Source organism: Mustelus asterias, chromosome 4 (assembly GCF_964213995.1).
Source record: "Mustelus asterias chromosome 4, sMusAst1.hap1.1, whole genome shotgun sequence".
NCBI lineage: Eukaryota > Metazoa > Chordata > Chondrichthyes > Carcharhiniformes > Triakidae > Mustelus > Mustelus asterias.
Genome location: NC_135804.1, coordinates 14707445 through 14735407, shown reverse-complemented (window position 1 = coordinate 14735407; position 27963 = coordinate 14707445). Strand labels below are relative to the sequence as shown.

At 43.7% G+C, this 27963-nt stretch overlaps 1 protein-coding gene across 2 annotated transcripts; it reads right to left on the bottom strand.

Annotated features, from left to right (window-relative positions):
* Positions 1-2710: 2710 nt before the first annotated feature.
* irf8 (interferon regulatory factor 8) lies at positions 2711-23807 on the bottom strand. Of its 2 annotated transcripts, none has more exons than XM_078210590.1 (9): positions 23286-23807; positions 22951-23137; positions 20794-20977; positions 18576-18661; positions 10862-10967; positions 7946-7999; positions 7438-7824; positions 3493-3611; positions 2711-3317 (listed from the first exon to the last, which is right to left on the bottom strand). In XM_078210590.1, exons 1-9 carry the CDS (start codon positions 23294-23296, stop codon positions 3129-3131), a joined length of 1323 nt encoding a protein of 440 aa, XP_078066716.1. In that variant the 5' UTR covers positions 23297-23807; the 3' UTR covers positions 2711-3128. The 2 variants fall into 2 exon arrangements, with proteins under 2 accessions (XP_078066716.1, XP_078066717.1); XM_078210591.1 differs by having other exon boundaries at positions 10862-10916; positions 23286-23414.
* Positions 23808-27963: the final 4156 nt, after the last annotated feature.

Genomic DNA, 27963 nt, shown 5'->3' with positions numbered 1-27963 from the left:
TTTCTGTACGGTTTATCATTCGCTTCTTAAGGCGAGAGGTTCGTGTTACATGCTTTGGTCACCTTTTCAATTAAGAGATTACTTTTCATTCCTTCGAGATTCAGGTCGAGAGAGAAAGAGGAACTGTTAAAAGAAGTGAGTGTAAAATGCAAAGTCATTTGGGGGATGAGTGCTGAAAGATCTTAGCTAAATTTGAATAAAATAAGGGAGAACAATATTATCTTCTCTGAATACGAGTCATTCCTGATCATTAATGGTGATAAAGTCGAGGTACATTTAATGAGTGAAAGACAAATAAAGAATACTTGCATAGTGTCAGTATGAAGTAGCCATTACTGAGTAAGTATTGTTGAAGTTTAGCTACTTTCTGAGAAGGTTTTGCCCTTACTATATCAGTACAATAAAGACATTGAATCTTACGATCAATGCTGGACCAAAGCCACATTTCAACATAAACAACAGCAAAAGCTACAGGTTAGTACAGGTAGTTTTAAAACAATTTGTGCTCATGATGTAACTGAGAACACACTGGGTGGTCTAATCATGTAATAGTTGCTTTAATATTGCAGCATTTGTTTCAGGAGAATAATTTAAATGGAGTTGTTCAAACTTGATGTATTGGCAGCACAATCATCCTTCCTGCAAACTTTTTGTACTGTAAGTCTCACTACCCAGTACTATTACAGTTCAACCAGTATACTGTGCTTCATGTTGTGACAACAGAATCATGTGTACTGTTTCCATCAGAGTAGAATGTATATTGGCATTTGGGTGATCTGAAACAAAGGGTCTTCCAGGCTACTTCTCCAAGAATTGGGCCATTTAACATTATTTCTTCAAGGACTATCCATTCAGAGCTGGAACACAGGGGCAACACAGGAAAAACTTTTCTCTCTCCCACTTACATGCACAATAATTCTAATCTCTTTGGAGCTGTATATTGGAATCTTTAATTACAACCAACATTCTAAGCAATGATTCCAAAACATGACTGATACATCAGCATTACTGATCCAACTATCGAGCTGTGGGATTTTCCAGCCGCGCTCACCTCAATGCCGGAAAATCCCGCCTAAGGTCAACGGATCTTTGCATGGTCCGTGTCCAGCCCGCTACGATTCCTGTGGCGGGCTGGATGGGAAAATTCCACCCAGAAACTTTGTACTGGTACCAGTATTAATGTGAGCCTGTAGCAATACTTACACAGGTTTGCCAAGTTAGATTGCTCACAGAATGGTAACTCTATCTTTCCTTTGATTCTTTTGCACCAGATTTAATAAGGTCTTTACTTTGGCAATTAAATTAATTCAGTCATGGATCTGGTTATTTGGTGCTTTTATCTGATGGTTTAAAGTTTATAAGGTATACTTTCTGACTGGCAATGTTGCTGTAGAGTTTCGGGGACTATAAATATAAGATAGTCATTAATAAATCCAAGAAGGAACTCGGGAGAAACTTCTTTACTCAGAGGGTGGTGAGAATGAGGAACTTCGTACCATATGAAGTAGTTGAGGCAAATAGCATTCGACACATTTAAGGGGTAGCTAGATAGATACACTAGGGAGCAATAAACAGAAAGGTATGCTGTTACAGTGAACTGAAGTAAGGTGGGAAGAGGTTTATGTGGAATATAAACACCAATATAGATGCGGATGGCCATACTGTGTGCTGCAAATCCTATCATAGAATCCCTACAGTGTAGGAGGTCATTTGGCCCATTGAGTTTGCACGACTCTCCAAAAGAGCATCTTACCCAGGCCCCCTCCTCCCCCACACTTTATCCCCGTAACTAACCCTGTGCATTTATCATGGTTAATTCACCTAACCTACATATCTTTGCACTGTAGGAACACCCGGAGGAAACCCACACAGACACAGGGAGAACGTGCAAACTCCACACGGTCAGTCACCCAAGGCCAGAATCGAACCCAGGTCCCCGGCACTGAGGCAGCAGTGCTAACCACTGTGCCTGTTTTGGGGTGGGCATGACTGGAAAATCCCGCCCACTGAGTGGGTAATTGGAGAACCCAGTCCAATACTGAGGAATTACCATTTATGATACCTGTAGTAACTGGTCCCCTAACTCAGTTGTGGCTCAGTTAGTAGCACTCTCTCCTCTGAAGAAGGTTACAAGTTCAAGACACAATCTAGAGACATGGGCAAAAATATTTAGGCTGGTACTTCAGTGCAGCACTAAGTCCTGTGATATCAGGATTAAACTGAGGCCTTGGGTGCGCGTAAAGGATCCAGTGGCACTACGCCAAAGAACGGAAGGGGAGGTCTCACTGGTGCTGAGCTTCCTGATATTTTTTAATCTCAATCACGAAAATATTATCTGGTCATTATCATATTGCTGCTTCCAGGTGCTTGCTGTGCAGACATTCACTGCTATGATTACATTACAACAGCGACTACACTCCCAAGAGTGACTACACTCCAAGGGAAACAAAAGTACTTAATTGGACGTATTTTGGAATGCCCTGAGGTCACGAAGGTCATTGAATAAATGCGAGCCTCTATTTTTAAGTCAAATTACGGAAACAGCCCTTTCTGTGCTCAACTTAAGCTACATTATTGCCATCACAACTGTTCAATATTACGAAAAACTGCACAACTTAAAATATAAATTTGCAGCCTGCACAAATATACATCCTGTTTTCTTTAAAAGCTAACACGATAAAAAAAATTGTGGGGCAATGAACACACAGGTAGAATTTATAAGCTAGATTTATGGTGATTTTTCTTTCAACCATGCAACTCCCTCTTAGATATCCATTATTCCGTAGATAATAAATATTTCTTACATAGTAAGTGTTATGACAGTAATGAACAGTATTGCAGGTAGATGCCTGTTCAGTCCCTTTTGTTATAAACTCCTATGGATATTAAACTGGTTTTTACAGTGAAAAATAAACTTGTACAAAATATGATTATTTTACAAAATGGAATATTGTTACAAAAAATATTAATTGCAGTGCAAAGCGGCATTCAGCCAACAGGAATGATTAAGAGATTCAGAGTCCCTTAGCAACACTACTGACAACCAGCAAAAGAGCATTTTCATTTAATGCCACAAACTTACACAAATGTCCATTGGTCACGGAAACGGAGATTTGATTTTATTACTTTCAGCTTATTTGCTGGTTTTCACTGAAGGCAGGTCTCGGGTAACCATAGCTATTCATGCAAAGTTCGTGAAGAATCCCAGACAATTTGTCCTCGGCTGTTTCATTGGAAATTTGAAGATGGATACTGTTGTCGTAGTTCCTGGACTGTAGCACGGCTTGCAAAATCTGCTTCGTTTTCACCTGTTCAATCTGCGGAATAAGCGGGGGAAAAAAAAATCCGTTTTTATTTTACATAAGACCGTCTAAATAATCGCGCGTCGTTAAACGGGTTTTAAGATGAGCTTTGCAACGCATAGTTCAAGAATCTCATCTCCCCTCCCTCCCAACCCCCCCATTACTCCGCCAATGTTACGAGCTTCTTTACCTCCACGATAATTAATTTTTTGTTGATGGGTTTCATGTCAGGAAACTCCTCTCCAAAGCATATAATCACTTTGTTATTCGGGAGGACACACTGGGGATTCTCTGTGTAAAGCTGCAAAGCTGTAAGAGAGGAAGAATATTTTAAGACTGTATACCATACTGCAAGCTTAAAGTTAATTGCCTTTTTTTTTTGACTCAATTGTGTTGGACTTAAATCCACTTACAACCAAAAGGCATTTTTTATCGTTTTTAAATGCAAAGTTCAAGTGTGCACTGAAGATTACACAACAAGAAGATAGTCCTTTGGTGGCAAATATTTAGCATTGTCTAACTGGCCAAAACCAAGGTGGTTGACTTCAATCCAATTGTATTTCCAGGCTCTACAGAACAGCATGTCAAGCATTTCTCGTGCTAGTTGCTTGTTTTGCCTTCTACAGGCTTTTGTACTGATTGTTTCCCTAATCAGTTTATTTGATACGAATCATTTGGCTCATCCCAGCTATGGACTTCACCAGGCGGCCACTGATGAAGTCGTTCTGGATTGTGAAGCATTGAATTTGGCTCCTGAAATTAATTTGGTAAGTGAGGGGGAATTGAATTCCAACTTGAATCGTAGTCATGCCAATCCTTAGCAATCCAATACCCTTCCGCTGGGCCAGCTGGGTCTGAAATGCATGGCTGGGATTTTCCAGTCGGGAGCGAGACTGGACTTCCCACCAAGAGTCAATGGAACATTTGGCTGCCCTGGCAGATTTTCCGTCCTTCCCACGACGGATCCCAGAAAATCCCATCCCACGATTTCATCTAGTTCCTTCTGATCCAGTTGGACAGCACCATGGAATGCTGGGACAAGCTTTATCTCCTCACATCCCATTCCCCTCATGGAAATTCCCCAATCTTGGCCAAGGGAAATGCAAAGTATGGTCGGGCACTTCTAGACAACTGGGAGGCAAATCAGACAGCATGTTCACCAATTCTCATGGCAGATTCAAGATCAACACCAGAGAATAACTGTTCACCCCCTGAGCCCAGGTACATTGACCGGAGATGCCAAGATAAAGGGGAGAGAATTAAAATCTAAACACAAATGGTGAAATGTGCATCAATATTAACTGATGAGACACTGTTCAGAAGTACATATGGTGCTAGAAAACAATGCACAAGGGAATAACTAGTAATGAAATTCTTCCTGAAAACACATAGAATATCCCAGCACACGCCATCCATTAAGACATTGTCAGAGGCCGGGATTTTGACGCCCTCCCCCACCCCCCAACCCCCACAGCGTGTTCTCCAGCAGCAGCTTGCCACTGGCTGCTAACGGGATCATCCAGCCCCGCCAAGGTTTATGGTATTTTGTGTGGTTTGCCCTCTCTGCCGCCAGGGAATCTGCCGTGGAGGGGACATCTTCAGTGGGACCAGAAGATCCCACCCAGTGTTTTTATCTCCATACGGCTAGTGCCTTCTTTGTAATCCTGAAGATCTCTGCAAGTTAACCATTCAACCTTCTGAGCTCCACTGAAAAAGACCCCAATTCTTTGGATTTGCGACTGACCTGTTTTCTTAGTCAATCTAACTCCAATTCGAATCTTCCTCACACCTTGCTTTCAAACCTATCTTATCATCAGCAAACGTGGCTACAATACAGTCGGTCCTTTTATCCAAGTCATTAATATAGATCTTAAATAGTTGAGGCCCCAGTACTGATCCCCAACTCCAAATCTGTACAATTTGAAGATGACAGCTGTCTAATTTCCCTTTCTTTAAAATGGCAGACAAAATAACAGTATGAGTCAAGCGAGCTGCCTGTTCACAGAACGCAAAACAATCAGTTTCTGACATGGAGAATAGAAAAATATAAGTTATTGTTGGACATGGACCTTTAGGTTACAGTTTTTTAAAAATGAGTATGGGCCTAGATTGGAGTTTCTGTAACAGAATTAGACAAAAACCGTTGATAGTTCTGGTGTTAAGTGGCACGGTGGCACAGTGGTTCGCACTGCTGCCTCATAGCGTCAGGGATCCAGGTTCGATTCCCAGCTTGGGTCACTGTCTGTGCAGAGCCTGCACATTCTCCCAATGTCTGCAAGTGTTTCCTCCGGGTGCTCCGGTTTCCTGCCACAGTGCTAGTTAGGTGAATTGGCTATGCTAAGTTCTCCCTCAGTGTACCCGAACAGGCACTGGAGTATGGTGATGAGGAGATTTTCACAGTAACGTCATTGCAGTGTAAGCCTACTTGTGACACTAATTAAAAAGCACACTTCTTCCTTCCACTTCCAGTATTTTCCAAATGAAGCAGCAACGTACATGACCCCCATCTGTTTTCATGCCGGAAGCAGCATATTATAATTCCGTACAGAAACTGGAAGGGTACCATGGAATATACTTCCCCAACATGTGGATCTTAGCAACACTCAGTATAAAGAGTTGCCTGTGTTCCCCCGGCATCTGGCACTTCCATGACTGGTGGAGGAGTTTCATTTAAAAGTTTGAACGTACAAAACATCTACGTGAACAGGATTTATCGCAGGATATATCGACTGAGGGCCGAGGTACTTTTTCAAACCAAAAGTGACATAGAATTTTGTCTTTGTACCCAATTGCAGGCGTGACCATTCCTTATCACCGCCAAGCAGGCTGGCAGGTAGGCAGACAGTCTTCCAAAATAATCCAAGTTATTCTGATCCCAGAAATCCCATCAAGTCAATGGTGTATCCCCATGTCCCCATGGTGCCAAAATTCCCAGCTTCATGTAACAAGCAAATGGAAAATCGAGGCTCTTTATTTAAGTAATCTCAAATTATTAGATAATTGATTTATATACTATATATATGTAACAGTATAGATCAAATATAATAACTAATGATGACCAAATCTCACAGCTCCAGGAACCTGGGTATGAATCCCGGCTTGGGTCACTGTCTGTGTGGAGTCTGCATGTTCTCCCAGTGTCTGCGTGGGTTTCCTCCGGGTGCTCCGGTTTCCTCCCACAGTCCAAAGATGTGCGGGTTAAGTGGATTGGCCACGCTAAATTGACCTTTGTTTCAGGGGGATTAGCAGGGTAAATATGTGGGGTTCCAGGGATAGAGTGGGATTGTTGTCTGTGCAGGCTCGATAGGCTGAATGACCTCCTTCTGTACTGTAGGGATTCTATAATTCTATGATCATTGATTGTCATAGAAACCATCTGGTCCTTTAGGGAAGGAAATCGGCAGTCCTTACCTAATTTGGTCTCTATGTAATTTCAGACCCACAGCAATGTGGTTTACTCTTAACTGCCCTCTGAAATGGCCTGGTAAGGCACTCAAGGGCAATTAGCGATGGACAACAATTGTTGGCCATGCCAGCAACACCCATTCATTCATCACGCCTGTGCTCCCTGATTCTACGGAAGCCCTAAGTCCAGCAGTGTGTCAAGTTTGTAATTCTCATTCTTGTTTTCAAATCCCTTCAATATTCTGACCTCTCCCACTCTCATCTCCATCCTCCCCCCGCTCCTCCATTACTCTCCGAGATCTCTGCACTTTTGCAATCCTGCGCTCTTGCACACTTCTGATTTTCACCGCTCCTTCACTGGTGGCTGTGTATTCAGCTGCTGAAATTCTGGAATTGCCTCCTTGAATCTGCTACTGCCCTCACCTCCTCTAAGGCACTGCTTGAAACCTACCTCTTTGAGGAGAATTTGGTCACCTGTCCTAATACCTTGAGCGGAACTTTCCCGTCCTGCCCGCCACGGGAATCGTGGAGGTGGGGTGGAGGACCATGGAAAGGTCCTCGGGCGGGATTTTCTGGTCTTGGGGCGGGCGCAGCTGGAAAATCCCACCCCTTACGTGCTTCAGTGTCACACTGTGTTTTGTAACAGTCGCTGCAGGATGTTCTACGTCATGAGAAGGCGCTCAATAAATGCAACCGGCTGTTGCCACATTAATGGGTAGGGAGTACAAACCTTGCAAAAATTGCTTTGTGTCGAAAAGCTTCACGATCGCGTCTCTCTCCAGCTTGTTCGGCCTGTCAGCAAAAGACGCGCAGGGGCCACTCCAGAAAACCCTGCCTTGGCAGAGCCTTTTGATATAGATGCCCTCATTGTTGCTGAGTAGAAGCACGCCACGCTCAAGGTGAGTCAAGAGTTTATTCGTAACTTGCTGCTGCCGCGGGTTCACGATGTGCTTTGTGGGTGGGAACAGAACCTGCTCCATGCTTTCTGGCCCAAAGATGGCCTCGCTGGTGATGGGAGCATGGCGTACGGTGATTCGACAGCCATCAGTCCGCCGTATGGGAATCCGGGACATTACGACTCCTCCATAGTAAAAGGTGACAATCATTTGGCAAAACCCTGGGAAAAGACAACATTTTCAGAAAGATGGATTCCAGATTCAAGATACCCTGAGTGCCCTGTCGTGTAAATCTGGAGCAAGACTATAACCCGCATCTGCAACAGAACTTGAATTCTGTACCTGAATTGGGTTGCATGGGTCCAAAGTTATTGGCATAATACAGCATTGAAGAATCTGCAAGTGAGGAAAGGAAAAGATTATTGGCACTCTTACAACACAGAAAGAACAATGCATTTCCATAGCAACTTTCTCATCTCTTGAATGTCCCAAATGCTTCGAAGACTATTTGGAATAAATATGGAAGTATAGGCACAATTTCTGTTCAGCACTTGCAGGGGAAAATTTACATGTAACCTTGGTCCCATAAGCGTCGATAAGATAAATGCTCAGTTAATCTGCTGCGATCATGCTGGGCATTCTCATTTAAGGCAGCAATCCAGAAGCTTTGACAAGGAGAAAGGCAACACAATGAAAGTGAATGAAACAGACTTAGGTATATTTTTGACTTCCTCTCAACTCCACTGGGAATAAAATCTGGAGAGATATAAAACACGCTGCTGACTCACTGTTGCTTATTTTGCCTGATTCACAAGGTCAAGATCTATCCCTTAGAGAGTTAAATGCCCTATGTAATCACTAGAATTTAGTGGCTTGTATATTATGGAGCATGCAATTAATGCTGGATGAGGTATCAGAGGCTAGAAGCCTGGAATGTTAAGGAATGTTTGGCTGCCATGATGGGGAGTCATTCTGGATGAATTAACTAAGTTGGGCTGAATGGCATTCCTGATCCATAAGTATCATGCAATGAGGCAAGCTAGAACTTCATTCTATTCCTCTCTATTTCGTACTAAGATGCAAGACTGGGCGGAGAAGTGGCAGATGGACTTCAACCCAGATAAGTGTGTGGTGGTTCATTTCGGCAGGTCGAATAGGATGAAAGAATATAATATTATGGTTAAGACGCTTGGCAGTGTGGAAGATCAGAAGGATCTTGGGGTCCGGGTTCATAGGACGCTCAAAGCAGCGTCGCAGGTGGAGGCTGTGGTTAAGAAGGCGTATGGAATACTGGCCTTCATCAATAGAGGAATTGAGTTTAGAAATCGGGAGATAATGCTGCAGCTGTATAGGACCCTGGTCAGACCCCACCTGGAGTACTGTGCCCAGTTCTGGTCGCCTCATTACAGAAAGGATGTGGAAGCCATAGAAAGGGTGCAGAGGAGATTTACAAGGATGTTGCCTGGATTAGGTGGCATGCCTTATGAGGATAGGTTGAGAGAGCTAGGTCTTTTCTCCTTGGAGAGGCGAAGGATGAGAGGTGACCTGATAGGGGTGTATAAGATGTTGAGAGGTATTGATAGAGTGGATTCTCAGAGGCTTTTTCCCAGGGCCGAAATGGTTGCCACAAGAGGTCACAGGTTTAGGGTGCTGGGGAGTAGGTACAGAGGAGATGTTAGGGGTAAATTTTTCACTCAGAGGGTGGTGGGTGCGTGGAATCGGCTGCCGGTAGTGGTGGTGGAGGCGGATTCGATAGGGTCTTTTAAGAGACTTTTGGATAAGTTAATGGAAGTTATAGGTAAGCCTATTAGGTAGGGACATGTTCGACGCAACTTGTGGGCCGAAGGGCCTGTTTGTGCTGTAGCTTTTCTATGTACAATCTGCATGCCCCAAAGTCCCACGGTGTGATTTGAGTGTGCAGCATTGACACATGCATCTATTTTTCTTTATTAATTTATTCATGGAATGTAGGCACGACTGGCAAGCTTAGCATTTGTTTCCCAAGCCTAACTGCCCTCGAGAAAGTGGTGGCGAGCCTGGTGGTGAATGGGAAATTTCTTTGCATTATTTTGATGCAGTTATCAACTTGTTTAGAAACTCTCCTCTTAAACAGCAAAGGAATTTTAGACAAATACATGAAGCATTCATGGGCCGTGGAGTGCAACTCCTTCCAACTTCTACCCATTGCTTCTTGCACTACTGCCTCACAGCGCCAGGGACCCGGGTTCAATTCCCGGTTTGGGTCACTGTCTGTGCGGAGCCTGCACTTTCTCCCCGTATCTGCATGGGTTCCCTCCAGGTGCTCCAGTTTCCTCTCATAGTCCGAAAGACGTGCCGGTTAGGGTGCATTGGACATGCTAAATTCTCCCTCAGTGTACCCGAACAGGCGCTGGAGTGTGGCAACTAGGAGATTTTCACAGTAACTTCATTGCAGTGTTATTGTAAGCCTACTTGTGACACGAATAAATAAAGTTGATTTTTCCCTTCTCCTAATTCAATCTCAACTCCTCCATATGGGGTTGTCAGCTCTGGGTCTCTTATGTTTGTTTAGAATCTTCTGGAATGTTTATTGCAGCATTGAGTGGAAGGTTCAGCGCAAACTATTTTTGAGCATTTTCCATCACTCACTTAAAATGGCGCAGGCAAGAGAAAGAGATGAGAATCCCCATGATTTTTACTTCACTTTTCTTGGAGGAGAACTTGTTATTTTCCTGCTCTTCTTTAACAATTGCTCATAGTTTATGATTTTTTTTTCCCAGCCAAGATTGTTATACGGGCAGCATGGTGGCACAGTGCTTAGCGCTGCTGCCTCACAGCGCCAGAGACCCAGGTTCAATTCCAGCCTCGGGTCATTGTCTGTGTGGAGTTTGCACCTTCTCCCCATGTCTGCGTGGGTTTCCTCCGGGTGCTCCGGTTTTCTCCCACACCCCAAAGATATGCGGGTTATTTTGATTGACCATCCTAAATTGACCCTAGTGTCAGGGGGTCAGCGGGGTAAATGTGTGGGGTTACAGGAATAGGGCCTGGGTGGGATTGTGATCTGTACAGACTCGATGGGCCAAATGGCCTCCTGGTGTACGGTAGGGATTCTATGATTCTATTCTATGATTATTCCCCAGGATGCAGATTCTAATCCTCTAGCCAGTCTATCAGAATCCCACTAATCCTGTGATATTCCTTTTCAGAGATCAAAGCAAACAGAGCAAAAAATAAATCTAATTACACTGGCTGTGAATGGAAAAAAGAGACTTGTTTTACCCTCAATGGTTTGCCGTCCCCACCAATCCTGTTGTGGTTGACTCGTACAGTCCTCCTGTGGTGGAGAATGACTTCTCTTTATTATGGCATTATAATCCACAATAACCTGTAAAATGTATTAAAAAAACATACTTATCATACCACACTTCTTCCTGGGTTACCAGCTGAGCAGTCTGCACAGACAATAGCCTGTACTGTGCTCCAACTCTGCTCCAATTCTCAAATTCTCATCAAGTTTTGTTACTTAACAATAAATGAGACAAAGGCAAAACATTATGTAAGGACAAAATGTACGAGTTTGAAATGGGAACTCACGCACTGTGGTCTATTTGTCCCCTTCCCTCTAACACTGCTTTTTCTGAATGCTACACTTAGGCACAGATTTTTGCCAGGATACAAGAGGCTCTCTGTCAGTGAAAATAGTGGAAATGGATGAAAATCTCAACTAGCCTCCAATGACTCAGACTGGGATTTGCACATGTGTAGTTTATAGAGACAACTAGCCACTTAAAGGGCGGCACGGTGGCCCAGTGATTAGCATTGCTGCTACAGTGCCAGTGACCTGGGTGACTGTGTGGAGTCTGCATATTCTCCCTGTGTCTGCATGGGTTTCCTCCGGGTGCTCCGGTTTCCTCCCACAATGCAAAGATGTGCAGGCTAGGTTGGTTGGCCATGCTAAATTGCCCCTTGTGACCCAAATGTGTAGATTAGGGGGATTAGTGGGGTAAATACATGGGATAAAGCCTGGGTAAGATACTTTGTCAGCTGGTCAGTGCAGACCCAATGGGCCGAATGGCCTGCTTCTGCACTGTTGGATTCTATGATGATTCTAAACCATCAGCTACCTCCAATGGAGAGGGATTTTGGTAAGCCAGAAGTGTGAAACCCGGAGGGTACAGATTAGACCCACTAAGAACTGGTCTGAGCTTCGTGGACTCATTTGGATAGCCGGTGTACCACTTTGGAAAGGTAAGCTACGCCTTTGGATATGGTCCCAGAACACCATTGGGAGAGGTAAGAGGTACTTGGGAGAGTACCTTTGGGGTAGGAAAGACATCCTTGGTTACCCTGGGATTGTTAAAAGAAGAAATGATTGTGCATAAAAAGAGCATAAACTCATCGGAACTGTGTAAGCTGTCAAAATTGTAAGAACTCATTGGAACCAAAGGAATTTAACTCTGCTGTGCTTTAAATTTTAAAAAAAGATGGATTTTTTTAAATCAGTGCTTCATCCCTAGAGCTATATAAAACTCCTTCTTGGAAACATACGTAATGTTTTGGCCTTACACAATCTGCTCACTTATGCACAGTTTGGATTTTGCCAGGGCCACTCAGCTCCTGACCTCATCACAGTCTCGGTTACACATGGACAAAAGAGCCAAATTCCAGACATGCAATGACTGGCCTTGGTATCGAGGCTGCATTTGACTGAGAGTGGCATTAGGAGCCCTAGCAAAATCAAAGAATGGTAATCGGGGGAAAAAACTCGACTGGTTAAGAGTCACATCTAATAAAAAGGTTGGAAGCCAATCGTCTCACTCCCACAACATCACTCCAAGTGTTCCTCAGAGGAGTGTCCGAGGCCCAATCATCTTCAGCTGCTTCGTCAATGAGCTTCTCTCCATCATAAGATCAGAAGTGGGGATTTTTGCTGATAATTGCACAATAGTCAGCACCATTCGCAACTCCTCAGATACTAAAGCAGGCCATGTCAATATGCAGTAAAGACCTGGACAACATTCAGACTTACGCTGATATGTGGCAAGTAATATTCGCACCACACAAATGCCTGGCAATGACCATCTCCAACAAGAAAGAATCTAATCATCTACCCACATTCAGTGGCTTTAATATCATTGATGCAAGCATATTGAATATTTTCATTGACTAGAAACTGAAAGTGAACTGGACGGGGCATATAAATACAGTGGCTACAAGAAGAGCAAGTCAGAGACTGGGTAGCCCTGGGTCGCCATATTATAAGAAGGATGTGAATGTATTGGAGGGGGTGCAGAGGAGATTCACCAGGATGCTGCCTGGGATGGAACATTTAAGTTATGAAGAGAGGTTGTGTAGGCTTGTGTTGTTTTCATTGGAGCAGAGAAAACTGAGGAGCGACCTGATTGAGGTGTTCAAGAATATACAACAGTTAATAAGGAGCAGCTATTCCCCTTAGTTGAAGGGTCAGTCACGAGGGACCATACATTCAAGGTGAGGGGCAAGAGATTTAGGGGGGATGTGAGGAAAAACTTCTTTACCCAGAGGGTGGAGTTGGTCTGGAATGTGCTGCCTGGGAGAGTGGTAGAGTTGCCTCACATCCTTTAAAAAGTATCTTGGCACATCATAACATTCAAGGATATGGGCCAAGTGCTGGCAGATGGGATTAGATGGGAGTTCAGGTGTTTCTAATGTGTCGGTGCAGACCCAATGAGCCGAAGGGCTTCTTCTGCACTGTATGATTCTATGATTCTGTGAGGAACTCATCACCTGACTCCCCAAAGACTGTCCACCATTCACAAGGCACAAGTCAGGAGTTTGATGGAATACTCTCCCCCTGCCTGGATGAGTGCAGCACCAACTGTACTCAAGAAGCTTTGGGGGCGGCACGGTAGCACAGTGGTTAGCACTGCTGCGTCATAGCTCCAGGGACCTGGGTTGGATTCCCAGCTTGGGTCGCTGTCTGTGTGGAGTTTGCACATTCTCCTCGTGTCTGCGTGGGTTTCCTCCGGGTGCTCCGGTTTCCTCCCACAGTCCAAAGATGTGTAGGTAAGGTTGATTAGCCATGCTAAAATTGCCCCTTAGTGTCCTGGGATGTGTAGATTAGAGGGATTAGCAGGTAAAATATGTAGGGATATGGGGGTAGGGCCTGGATGGGATTGTGGTCGGTGCAGACTCGGTGGGCCGAATGGCCTCTTTCTGTACTGTAGGGTTTCTATGATTCTATGATTTACACCATCCAGGACAAAGCAGTCTGCTTCTTCAGCACCCCAACCCTCACCTTCAACATTCATTCCCATCATCACCAGTGCACAATGGCAGTAATGAGTACTGTATACAAGATGCTCATTGGAACTCAGAAGAATGAGGGGAGATCTTATAGAAACATATAAGATTATGAAGGGAATAGACAAGATAGAAGCAGGGAAGTTGTTTCCACTGGCGGGTGAAACTAGAACTAGGGGGCATGGCTTCAAAATAAGGGGAAGCAGATTTAGGACTGAGTTGAGGAGGAACTTCTTCACACAAAGGGTTGTGAATCTGTGGAATTCCCTGCCCAATGAGGCAGTTGAGGCTACCTCATTGAATGTTTTTAAAGTAAGGATAGATAAGTTTTTGAACAGTAAAGGAATTAAGGGTTATGGTGAGCGGGCGGGTAAGTGGAGCTGAGTCCACAAAAAGATCAGCCATGATCTTATTGAATGGTGGAGCAGGCTGGAGGGGCCAGATGGCCTACTCCTGCTCCTAGTTCTTACGTTCTTATGTCCTTATGCACTTCAGCAATTTACCAAGACTCCTTCCACAGCACCTTCCAATCCCACAATATCTAGTAGAAGGGCAGCAGATGCATGCAAACACCACCACCTGCAGGTTTCCCTCCAAACCACACACCATCCTGACTATGGGCAGGATTTTACACCCTCGCTCGGGCAAGACCGGAAATTCCTGCCCGAGGTCAATGAAGATTTCCATTGTTGGACCCTCGCCCGCTCCAATTCTGGGTGGGCGAGGTGGTAGAGTTCTGACCTATATCACTATTCTTTCATTATCACTGGATCAAAATCCTTCCTCACAGCCCGCCATATCTCGACACAATATAGAAGAAAGTAGCTCACCACAACCTTCTCAAGAGAAATTAAGGATGGGAAACAAATGCTGGAGTTACCAGTGATGCCGAGATCCTATGAAATAATGAATAAAACATCCATTTTCTAATGGTAATCCACTTTTCTGATGGCGTTGATTGAGGGAATGATGTTGGACAATGACATCGAAAAACTACTGCCTCGTCTTCAATTATTATCACAGTCTTTACTGCCCCCCTCAACAGGGAGGCAGCACCTCAGTTCATCATCACATCCAAAGGACAACAATTCTAACTCAAATCCTTAAAACAGGCCTTGAATCCTCAAAATGAGAGTAAAGCAGCCTGAGTCAAACTGATACCTATCTGGAATCCCAATCCAACACTCTCTGTAAATGTGCTCCCATAATACCTAATTTAACATCATGCATTTTTATATTGTTTAACCAGAAAACCTCAAGATTAAAATTAAAGATTTTTCTTAAAAGTTTATTAGTGTCACAAGTAGGCTTACATTAACACTACAATGAAGTCACTGTGAAAATCCCCTAGTCGCCACACTGCGGCGCCTGTTCAGGTACACTGAGGGAGAATTTAGCACAGCCAACGCATTTAACCAGAACGTCTTTCCGACTGTGGGGGGAAACCGGAGCACCCGGAGGAAACCCATGCTGACACGGGGAGAACGTGGAAACTCCACACAGTGGCCCAAGCTGGGAATCGAACCCGGTTTCCTGGCACTCTGAAGCAGCAGTGCTAACCACTGTGCCACCTTGCCGCCCCTTTAAATGCTAAAACTTTAAACCTCAAGAGTAAAATTTAAAATTAGCAAATCTGATTTTAAAACATTAATCTTGCACTGCACATAAATAATGAGTCTGATACCACGGCCACCTAGAATATAATGCAGCAAACAATAATTATTAAAATACTTGTTTAGACTCAAGGTCCAAAATTGGGACTCAACTCTTGATAGCACAGTCCTGCTCGAATGAACACGACGATCAGAGAATTGGAGTGCAAGTAAACAACCAGAAAAATCAGGTTGTGATGATGCTGCCCCTTTAAGAAACGTATTTATATCAAATTTCTTGAGGGGTATATTTAAAATTCAGCTCTGATTTACACGGTGCCAATTTGTCTGCAAACCAGGCAGCTCCATGCTGAGAATGCAAGAGAATAATTGATTTTAGATAATGGGGTGTTTGTTTCAATCTAAGTTAATGCATTTTTGTTTATTTTGGTTTTACCCTTGGGGTTTCAGAGTGGGGTTTTGATTAGGTTGATTGACAGAGGCAGAGTTATGTAAAAGGGTGGAGCTAAGGTTGAAGGGAAAACATACTCTTTGACTCTTAAACAGTCAGTTTCTACTGTCTCTCTCTCTCTGGAGTATGCTCTTTGGGCTGTCAGAGACAGGTGTCTCTCTGTCACTCTATCTCTAGAGGTGGTCAAAGGCTCTAGGACTGTTAACAAGTAAAAACACGTAAGCCTGTGTTGTTTGCTAACTGGTTTTGAAGAGGTGTTTAAGTCTATAAGAGGAATATTGCTTAAATTGGAACTAATAGAGATAGCTTAGCAGTTAAAAATTGTATCTTGTCATGTTTAAGTATTCCAATGGTAAAAGCTAAGCTAATTCATTTGTTATAGTTAAACTGTATTGTTAAATAAAGTTTGTTTTGACAAAAACTTCCTCGTGTGTCAACAGAATCGCACATGGAGTGAACCACCTTATCCTCACACTGATGCCAAAGTAGAAAAAACTGTTGGGGTCTAGTTGGGTTTCTTAATATACTTTGGGGTTTCTGCTCTGGTACCCGAACAAGGTGAACCATGACTCAAGGCTATTGACCTTGCAATTTTCAGGCTAATGCCTTCTTCCCTATTCATAGTGCAGAGTAACAGGGGAAAAAGACTTTTGGAGTTTCTCTCCTTTACCTTTAAAGGCCATGGGTGCAATCTTTCTGCCCATTCACGCCACGCTCCCGCTGCAGCGAAGACGGGGAATTTGGCGGTAAGCCAAAGCTCCATTCACTGCAGCGGGATGGGAAAATCCCACTGACACAAACGGTCGGAAAATTCCAGCCCAATTAAACAACAGGAGAGACAGGAAGCACATCCTAGCTTTATCAAAATAGTAGTCCCTGCTGGTATGGCGGTCAGATCCCTACCCATTCACTTCTGTTCTATCTGCTTTCAACTGGTTTCAATGGCAGCTACACTTTTGCATCCCCGGTACATAACAAATGAACAATAAAACAAAAAAAACCCAGAAATACACAAGTTTCATGCTGACACATAATTTCGTTCTCTGTTTCCCTATTTGAAACAAACCATAAATGGTGACTAGGAAAGAAATATTAATTAAAACTGGCTAGCGAGGGAGTGAAGCAGGATGTGGGAGGGGTTGCAAAAGCCACTTCCATTTTTATGCAGAATATCCAGGCAAATCTTTCTCTCGGTGTTAAAATTCATGGTCATGTCATTCCCTCATACTGACAGGCTATTGTTCTCCTTTCCAAGTGCTTTCTCACAGAAGTAATGCCCTTAAGATTTTCAGTTGCAGTCAATATTGGTGGGAACCCCTCCACAGTTCAACAGGAAGGACTATCAGTAGGTATTTCTGAATGGTCTATACTCACTGAGTTTCAGTGTTTCAAATGCTGATACTCCTAACGCAAACATGCATTACTCCACAGTACATGCATAAATTCAGTTTTAATTGGTTCAATCATTTACATACAAGTCGTACCAGGGGTTGCCCCAGTGGCTTATTGCCAATTGTTTAGTCTAGAACCAAGCCAGGAAAATGCACAGAGCCCAGGCTGGATTCTAGGGACATAATCTTCCAGTTCTTCACACCAACTGGATCTTCTGGTCCTGCCGATGCACTGTGTTTCCTGGCCATGTGGGGCTGATTCAATGGGAAACCCCATTGACAGTGGCAAGACCTGCAGATCCCACCGCTGGCCAATAGCTCGCCACCTCCCGCCACTGGGAAAAACACCACAGGGAGGGGGGCAGAGAATTCCAGCCAATATCCATGCTGTGTTAGCTGTCCAAGACTGGGATTTCAGTCAGGATGCCATAACTGTTCCTGGTTTCTAAGTGGAAAAGAACATTCAAGCCGGATTTCCTGGTCTTGCGATTCTTGTTGGAACGTCATCAGGATCAGGACAAGATCGGAATGTGGTGCTTTCCCACAATCATTATATAGGTTCACATGTGAAGAATGGCTACACGGGCAAAAGACCACAGATTGGCCATGGTTTGTGGCAATCATATGCTAGTGTGAGTTAGTACCTCCAAGGGATGACAAGAGAAAACTGGACTGGGGAATAAAAGACCTTTGATACATTTTTTTATATGAAAGAAGCTACTGTGTTGTCCACAATTCGACATTGATCTCGTGCCAGAAGGTACTTTCAATACTTGTGTATGAATGGAGAACCTATCCTTCCTCAGACATAACGCTATATCATCAGCACATTTCAAGAACAGCAAGGTCTCCCGGTATGTTGGCTAACATTCTTCCTCAGTCAACACCAGCAAGAACAGACTAACTGATCATTCATCTCATCTGCTGCATATGTGGATTCATCACTTGCAAACGGATTGTTAAATTTACCAACATGGCAATCGTGACTGCAGTTTGAAAAGTTATCCGCTGGAGAGCAAAGTGACTCGGGACATCCAGAGAGGCACGATAAGGCCCTACTACACGAGTTTAAATTCTCTCTTAGCGCACAGCATGATCTAATGAAAGATAAACTGTTCAGCTTACTGCATGTATTTGCATTGCAATTTAATCAGACCCATCGCTAAGGAACCAAGTAACTTTATCCAGTTCATCAAGTGTCTTTCAGTCTGACTGAGGCGTTAAGTGAAAGGGGTAAAAGGAAAGCAGTCACGTACCTCTTTCATATGCTCATTTGAGCCAGGTGGGCTGCAATCCATATCAGTGACATCGCCTTGGTCATTGGAGTGACTGCCAAATTTACCTGTTTGAGAATGTTTAAAATCCATTAAGTAGGCAGAATGAACAGGACACAGGTGTCAGTCGCTGCAGTAAAAATATGTCAATCAATTGCAATATGTAGTGAAAGTGACAGCATCAGTAATAATAGCAAAAAGACTTGGTTTAAGGGAATGTTTTCATCTTTCCTATCCTGGGACTTACAGGACAAGTTTAATAAGAATCATCTCCTTCCTGCATATCTGGCCAGGCCTTTTACAGCTGCAAACTTTTGGCTTGCAAAGCTGCCTGGAATGAATCCCAGCCACCGGTAACACTGGTAACTCTCATATTTCATCATTGTCTGGCTGCTCAATCATCACAGTTCCCTGGATCACTGCAGATCCTCTTGGTTCAGGCATTACATCACACAATCTGCTTCAGCAAATCCAATCAGCTATCACCTTGGAGCCAATGAGGACCCAATTATCCCCATTCATCCCCTAGTAACAAAACAAACATGGTATAAGGGGACAACCAAATATTACATCAAACTTGTGAACACATCTCAACTTGCTTCTGTCTTATGAATATATTTTTGATTGCATATTCCTTTACGCAAGGGTGGTTAATCCAACATTTTTTTTTTACATTATTCAGAAGATCAGAATTTCATGAACCAAAAGCTAAATGTTTCCTTCAATTCGGCTCGGTGGCAGAGTGATTAGCACTGCTGCCTCACAGCGCCGAGGATCCGGGTTCAATTCTGGCCTCGGGTCACTGTCTGTGTAGAGTTTGCGTGTTCTCCCCCGTGTCTGCGTGGGTTTCCTCTGGGTACTCCAGTTTCCTCCCACAGTCCAAAGATGTGCAAGTTAGGTGGACTGGCCATGATAAATTGCCCCTTCGTGTCTTAGTGGATTAGCGTGGTACATACTGGGGTTACGGGGATAAGGTGAGGGAGGGGACCTGGGTAAAATACTCCGTCAGAAAGTCAGTGCAGACTCAATGGGCCAAATGGCCTCCTTCTGCACTGTAGGGATTCTATAAATTCCATGAAAATCAAAACAGCTGTGCTGTGTACTGCTTTATTTTATCAGTTTAACATTGCGTAAAGTTGAATATAAAGGCTGAGTGGACCAATACTATTCTCTTGCTTGAAGTTTTTCACATAATTTCCTAAAAAGCTGCTCAATTTCCACAGGCAATATCTTGGCTATATGGTGCTATCATATATTTGCATAATGCACTCATATCAAAATCCTCTCTCTGCTAAAAATGTTTCCAATAAAGATAAATTTTGTATTTGTGGCAAATAGTCATGCAATGAACAAACGAAAAATAAAATAAACCTAAGTGAAACCAACAGCAAATTATTTTCACACCATAACCAAACTGCTACATCGAGCAAAAACATTTATACACAGCTTTATTCCAAGTGGATTGATTGAAGTTAATCCTCTTTTAATCAAGAAAAAAGCATCAAGTTTATTAAAGGTGATGAAATTTATAAATTTATCTGTTTCATAGATCTTATTCAATATTGGACAGAATGACTTCTAAGCATCCCGTATCCACTCCCCAATGTTCTATTAGTCAAGTCTTAAAACACAAGTATAGATTAAAGCAGATGATGTAAGGATTTCTCAGCAGGTTAGGAGGTCAATTGATATCTGAAAGAGGAAAACTCAGGGTTGTAACACTTCATCAGAATTTCTCTTTCTCTTTCAGATGTGGTTTGGTTTCAATCATGCTCTTTCTGCTGATTTAAATTTTAAAGAATCAGACTTTGGAACACAGCAATAGGTGGCATGGTGGCACAGTGGTTAGCACTGCTGCCTCCCAACGCCAGGGACCCAAGTTCAATTCCCGGCTTGGGTCACCGTCTGTGCGGAGTTTGCACATTCTCCCTGTGTCTGCATGGGTTTCCTCTGGGTGCTCCGGTTTCCTCCCAGTCCGAAAGACGTGCTGGTTAGGTGAACTGGCCATGCTAAATTTCTCCTTTAGTGTCAGGGGTATTAACTAGGGTAAATGCATGGGGTTATGGGGAAAAGGACTGGATGGGATTGTGGTCGGTGCAGACTTGATGGGCTGAATTGCCTCCTTCTGCACTGTAGGATTCTATGATTTTAGGGTGCATCCTATATAATGTGCCCAAGCTGCTGTATAACATAAGCTTACATTTTTGCTGTCCTTCAGGAACAATCCGATAAACCTTGTATGGTTCAGAGATATCAAGCTGAGAACGATCAGTCACTTCTTCAAAATCCGGACTTTTGTTGAGGGCGCAGCGAAGTCTCGTCTTCCATGTGGCAGGCTCTGCCTTCTCACCTTCTTTATATTTCCCTTTGAAGACAGCCCAAGCCTGCAAGTGCCATGCAGCACATAAACCATGAGTTAGTTGAAGTACTCAATTGACCAATTGGTACAGTATGATTGTTTCTTAAAGTGGTGACATCTATCTATGCCTTTGCTAACAGTTAACCTCTACTTGATACAAGTGTGATCTTCTTTCCAGTTCACAGCTGAAGATACAAGCATGGTTTACACTGTTTTAATCTGTTAAACACCAGGGGGCAAAATGCTAAGATGCCTTCCCACCTACACCCTGCATTTGGAGGACACACAACCACAATCATCTTAATGTATTGCCATTTTTGTTATTAAGGTCGAATAGCAATCAACCATTCTGTCCAAGCATTCTTTAGTTTCACAACAGTCCAAGTGGGAGATAAAGGTAGAGGGAACATTGTGCTTTGTTGTATAAGCATTTCAATTTGAATCTTTCAATGCCAGCGAGATATATTCTCAACATACTGTATGCACTTTTTAAATATGTATATTGTACAACTTTAAATATTTCTAAACAGGAGCAAAAAATATATGTTTTGTCATAGAGAAATTCAGTGTTTAAAGGGTTACAGTGCCCTGAATCCAGAGATGCTGCCACAATGAGCTTGATTTACATCTGAACTTTAGTCTGAAACCTTTGTTCAGCTGTGGATACTTTGCCCTGAACACCGCTTACAATGTTCAGCATTGTACTGGAAGTGTGTCAGGTGTCTGTCTGCTCTAGTCACCGGGAAAAACCTCTCAACGCTCTCTCAGTTCTGTTTCGGAATCCCAAGGAACAGATAGGTTAAGCCGGCTCTATCATGATGATACTGTCATGAGGAACATGCTGCACCTGTACAAATAATTCCTTCCCACCAATCAAATACACATTTTCTGAAATGCTTCCATCGCAGGCTCATTATAGATCTTCAGTAATAAATATATATTATACACAGCCTCCTATTGAACATATCTTTAATGCACTGTATCTCACTGCAACAGCTAAATATTTAGAGTTGCTGCAACTGTAAAATCCCCTATATATTTAAACAATGTAACCAGCATTCCATTTAAATGATAGTACACCTTAAATCAGGGTGTATTGGTGCATTGATGGAGCAAAAATTATTTCCTATACGACTTTGAAGTTAATTTAAATTAATAATTAACAACCAACTCAAGAACAGTTCCTTCCCTGCTGCCATTGGACTTTTGAACAGACCTACCTTATATTAAGTTGATATTTCTCAACACCCTAGCTATGACTGTAACACTATATTCTGCACTCTCTCATTTCCTTCTCCCCTATGTACTCTATGAACGGTATGCTTTGTCTGTACAGTGCGCAAGAAACAATACTTTTCACTGTATCCCAATACATGTGACAATGATAAATCAAATCAAACAATACTTTTCACTGTATCCCAATACGTATAATAATAAATCAAATCAAACAATACTTTTCACTATATCCCAATACGTGTGACAGTAATAAATCAAACTAAAATAATGAGATTCTCCCTCGTTAATGAAATGGTTATCGTTCCCAGCTTTCTTCTATCGTCATTTACATTTTTTAAAGTTCATTATTTCCCTTTGATTCTGTAGCTCAAGTTCATCTTTCGTTCATCGAAAAACATTTGAATGCGGCTAGACTGTGAACTCGATGCAAACCGACCCACCGCACAAAATTAATGAAGCAAGACGGCTTGCAGCGAGAGGCAAGTGTCAAATCTGTTTTTTGGGGAGATTGCGACCAACAGCAGCGAGGAATCACCGCTAAATAAAAAAAGTGTATCTGAACCTAATCGCTATGCGTTATCCTTGGTCACATTGTAGCCAAGTACTGCGACTTATAGACTGTGTAAATGTACACTGCTACATTTCAGAGAGAGGTGGTGTTGGTGGTGCTTAGGGGAGGTGAGGGGGCGGGGGGGACAGGTTCTGTCCTTGCACCATCACCGACCATCCATCCCCCCCCCCCCCCCAAAAAAATCCTCATACTTTGAAAATCGACGCGTCCACCTCCTGGTTGTAGTCCTGTTTCCCGGCATGTTTCCAGGGAATCCGAAAGGTGATCTTATGCTCATCGTCCCACACCAAGCCCGGATACTGATCGCTGTCAATCTGGTCGATCAGCCACTGCTTCAGGCGCCGCATGCCGGTGTTGTTTTTATCGACCACCCCGATCCTGCAATGGCAACATTTTAACCCATCAGTAAATCACACACATACACACAGCAACAGGGGGCACACTTACGGAATTAGTCCTAGACAGCAGGGAAAGTTATTTAGAAACAAGAGTTCAAAACAATGTAACTTATGCCAAAGTTGCTCACCCCTGCATCATTCCACAGCAACTCTATGTCAGGTTAAATAACAATTGAGGACAAATTGTCTGACTTGCAATATTCCTTTGCTCTTCTGCTTCCCCTGTTCACTTGTTCTATTGATTGTCCGTCAACTTCAGAAACGCTTGGCCAAACCCAGCAACGTTTTGAACCCCCGGGGCTCGTCCGCCCCGGATTTTGCTGCGTTTATTTACTGGCGGGAAGGTGTGTCTGTTTCACCCTGACCGACACTGAAACTGACCAAACGCCTGCGGCAACTCCAGGCGGCGCGGCCAATGAGACGAGAGGGCGGGAGGGATTTCCTCCCCAGTGCGATCCTTTTACAAGAAATCAGATGGTTCCCTGCTAATCTCCCAGAGCCCTTGCTCTCTCACTCAGTCAATCGGGATCCCTTAACTGGTGTGAGGTGTCAGGAACATGGCTTAAACTTTTGCGACCATCAGAATTTGGTGAAACTCACGCCCGTCTCACTCGACCCCATTGTAATTTTGTTTCTTTTTTTAAAATGGGAATGGTCAGAGCGCGTGAAGGTGAAAGGGGGAATTTACTGAGATGTCACGCTGTTTAATTGGGGAATTTCCCGGGACCCTAACGCCTCCTCCTGTCCCATGGTGGTAATAGTATCGGAGACTGGAGGTTTTCTTTTTTTTCTCATTCCTTCAGACACATGGCAACATGTTTTTTTTAGTATGAAATCCCAAATAAAATGTTCCCCTGATTGTGCAACATTTATTTTCATCGAAAGCATTGCCTAGTTCCCGGCCACTGGTATGGGAATTTCTTTTCTCTGACGAGTTCAACAGTGGTTCATGTACCACACAGGACAATAAGGTTCATCCTATCCTGATGGGAAAGAGCCATTTCCCCATATCATACTATGGGGCAGCACGGTGGCACAGCGGTTAGCAGTGCTGTCTCACAGCACCAAGGACCTAGGTTCAATGCCAGCCTTGGGTGACTGGAGTTTGCACGTTCGTCCCATGTCTGTGTGGGTTTCCTCTGGTTCCCCCCCCCCCCTCCCCCTCACACTCTAAAGATGTGCAGGTTAGGTGGATCGGCCATGCTAAAGTCCCCTTGGTGTCCAAAGATGTGTAGGTTGGATGAATTGGCCATGGTAAATGTGTGGAGTCATGATGTGGAGATGCCGGCGTTGGACTGGGGTGAACACAGTAAGAAGTCTCACAACACCAGGTTAAAGTCCAACAGGTTTATTTGGTAGCAAATACCATAAGCTTTCGGAGCACTGCTCCTTCGCCAGATGGAAATTTCCACTCCATCTGACGAAGGAGCAGTGCTCCGAAAGCTTATGGTATTTACTACCAAATAAACCTGTTGGACTTTAACCTGGTGTTGTGAGACTTCTAAATGTGTGGAGTTACAGGGATAGAGCGGGGGAGAGAAAAGTCAGTGCAGACTCAATGGGCTGAATGGCTTCTTCTGTGCTGTAAGGATTCTATCCCATTGTATTTTGTTTGAGATCTTTATTCTGCCTGCCTTCCTCTGCTCTTACTGTTTCACTCATGGTCAATGGTGCTACTTTCTGATCTTGCCCTGAACTGTAAAAACCTCATTGACTTTTAATTATTTCTAATTTCCACCTTCTCTCAGTTTCATCTGTGACTCTTCCTTAACTTCTGGGAAAAGGCTATCAACTAATAAATAGTTCTTGCAAACTCACTGACTCCCACAGTTACCACTACACCTCCGTACACCCTGCTTATTCGCCCAGTCTCTCCATCTCTTTCACAACTGTTCAGATGTTGCAACCTTCCATATTAGTACTGATAACACTGGAAAGGATGCAGAGGAGATTTACCAAGGGCTGGAGAGTTTTAGTTATGAAGAGAGATTGGATAGACTGGGGTTGTTTTCCTTGGAGCAGAAGAGACTGAGGGGGGGACATGATTGAGATGTCTAAAATTATGAGAGTAGACAGGAACACACAAGGACATAAGAGAGAAAAGCAGAAGTCAGCCACCAGGCCCTTCAAGCCTGTCCCACCATTCAATATGATCATGGCTGCTCTATGCCAGCCTCAACTCCTTTTCTGTACCATTTCCCCATAGCCCTCTATTCCTCAATCTATCAAATACTTATCCACCTCCACTCTGAATAATTCCAATGCTCTAGCCTCCACCACCCTTTAGGGCAGAGAATTCCAGAGATTCACCACCCTCTGCGAGAAGAAATTTCTGCGCACTTCAATTTTAAATGGCCAGCCCTTTATCTTGTAGCTATATCCCCTTGTTCGAGACTCACCCACTAGTGAAAACACCTTTCCATCTACCCTGTCAAGCCCCTTCAAGACCTTATTTGCTTGAACTAAACTCCAAGGAATACAGACCCAGACTATTCAGTCTCTCTTGAAAGGACAACCCTCTCATCTCAGGAATTAGCCTGGTGAATCTCTGGTGAATGTTTGTAATAAAGGACAAAATGTCGTTTGCCTTAACTACTTGTTGGACCAGCCTGCAAGCATTTTCTGATTCATGCACTAGAACACCGAGATCCCTCTGTACTTCACTCACCTGCAGTCTCTCCCCATTTAGATAATAATCTACCTTTTGATTCCTCCTACTGAAATGCATGCCCTCACATTCCCCACATTAAACACCATTTGTCTGGTCTTCGCCCAGTCACCCAATCTATCTATATACATTGAAGAATCACAATATCCTCATCACATCATGTTCTTCCACCTATCTTCATATCATCGGCAAATTTGAAAACCTTACATTCTGTTCCTTCCTCCAGGTCATTAATGTAAATAGTGAACAATTGTGGGCCAAGAACTGATCCCTGCCCTACTCCACTGGAACATAGAACATAGAACATAGAAAAGCTACAGTACAAACAGGCCCTTCAGCCCACAAGTTGCGCCGAACATGTCCCTACCTACTAGGCTTACCTATAACCCTCTATCTTACTAACTTCCATGAACTTATCTAAAAGTCTCTTAAAAGACCCTATCGAATCCGCCTCCACCACCACCACCAGCAGCCGATTCCACACACCCACCACCCTCTGAGTGAAAAACTTACTCCTAACATCTCCTCTGCACCTACTCCCCTGCACCCTAAACCTGTGACCTCTTGTGGCAACCATTTCAGCCCTGGGTAAAAGCCTCTGAGAATCCACTCTATCAATACCCCTCAACATCTTATACACCTCTATCAGGTCACCTCTCATCCTTTGCCTCTCCAAGGAGAAAAGACCTAGCTCTCTCAACCTACCCTCATAAGGCATGCCACCTAATCCAGGCAACATCCTTGTAAATCTCCTCTGCACCCTTACTATGGCTTCCACACCCTTTCTGTAATGAGGCGACCAGAACTGGGCACAGTACTCCAGGTGGGTTCTGACCAGGGTCCTGTACAGCTGCAGCATTATCCCCCGATTTCTTGAGAGGTTACTTTTGGGGATCTATAGACTACTCCCACCCTTGTCTTCCTTATCCTGCTATTCATGATTTCAAACCAAACCAATTCTACATCACTATCCACTGCCTTTATATCACGACTCAAACCTGCTCTGAAACTTTCCTTGATTAACAATGCTACCCCACTTCTTTTCCCCTTTGGCCTGTTCTTTTGAAACATTGGGGATAGCGATCATAATTCTATCTCCTTCACGATAGCATTGGAAAGAGATAGGATCAGGCAGGCTAGGAAAGTGTTTCTCTGGAGTAAAGGGAAATACAGTGTCATCAGGGAGGAAATTAGACGGGTAAATTGGAAGGAGGCATTCTTGGGGAAAAGTACCAAAGGAAAGTGGAGGATTTTCAAGGAATGTTTGTCTGGAGCTCTGCATGACAACGTTCCGATGAGACAGGGGGGTGTTGGTAGGGTACGGGAACCGTGGTGCACGAAGGTTGTGATGAACCTGGTGAATAAGAAAAGAGAGGCGTACAGAAGGTTCAGAGAGCTAGGAGGTGTTAAGGATTTAGAGGAGTATACGGGATGTAGGAAGGAGCTTAAGAAGGAAATTAGGAGAGCGAGAAGGGGTCATGAGAAGACCTTGGCGGGTAAGATTAAGGAGAATCCCAAGGCTTTCTACAAATATGTCAAGAGTAAAAGGATGAGATGTGAAGGCATAGGACCCTTAAAAGGTGAAGGGGGAAAAGTTTGTGCGGAACCGTTAGAAATGGCGGAGGTGCTTAATGAATACTTTACCTCGGTATTCACGGTGGAAAGGGATCTGGGTGGTTGTACTGCTGGTTTGCGGTGGACAGAAAGGATCGAGCATGTGGACATAAAGAAAGAGGATGTGTTGGAACTATTGAATGGCATCAAGGTTGGTAAGTCGCCGGGACCGGATGGGATGTACCCCAGGTTACTGTGGGAGGCGAGGGAGGAGATTGCGGAGCCTTTGGCGATGATCTTTGCATCGTCGATGGAGACGGGAGAGGTTCCGGAGGATTGGAGGATTGCAGATGTGGTCCCTATATTCAAGAAAGGGAACAGGGACAGCCCGGGAAATTACCGACCGGTGAGTCTAACCTCAGTGGTTGGTAAGTTGATGGAGAGGATCCTGAGAGACAGGATTTATGATCATCTAGAGAAGTTTAGTATGATCAAAAGTAGTCAGCATGGCTTTGTCAAGGGCAGGTCGTGCCTTACGAGCCTGGTTGAGTTCTTTGAAAATGTGACCAAACACATTGACGAAG

Excerpts from the sequence above, each read along its gene's own strand:
- irf8 (XM_078210590.1), bottom strand. Across the intron at positions 8,000-10,861 it reads GGGACGGCAAACCATTGAGG|ATTCTTCAATGCTGTATTAT; the intron begins GTAAAACAAGTC and ends CCTCACTTGCAG. Across the intron at positions 3,318-3,492 it reads AAAAATTAATTATCGTGGAG|ATTGAACAGGTGAAAACGAA; the intron begins GTAAAGAAGCTC and ends CTTATTCCGCAG.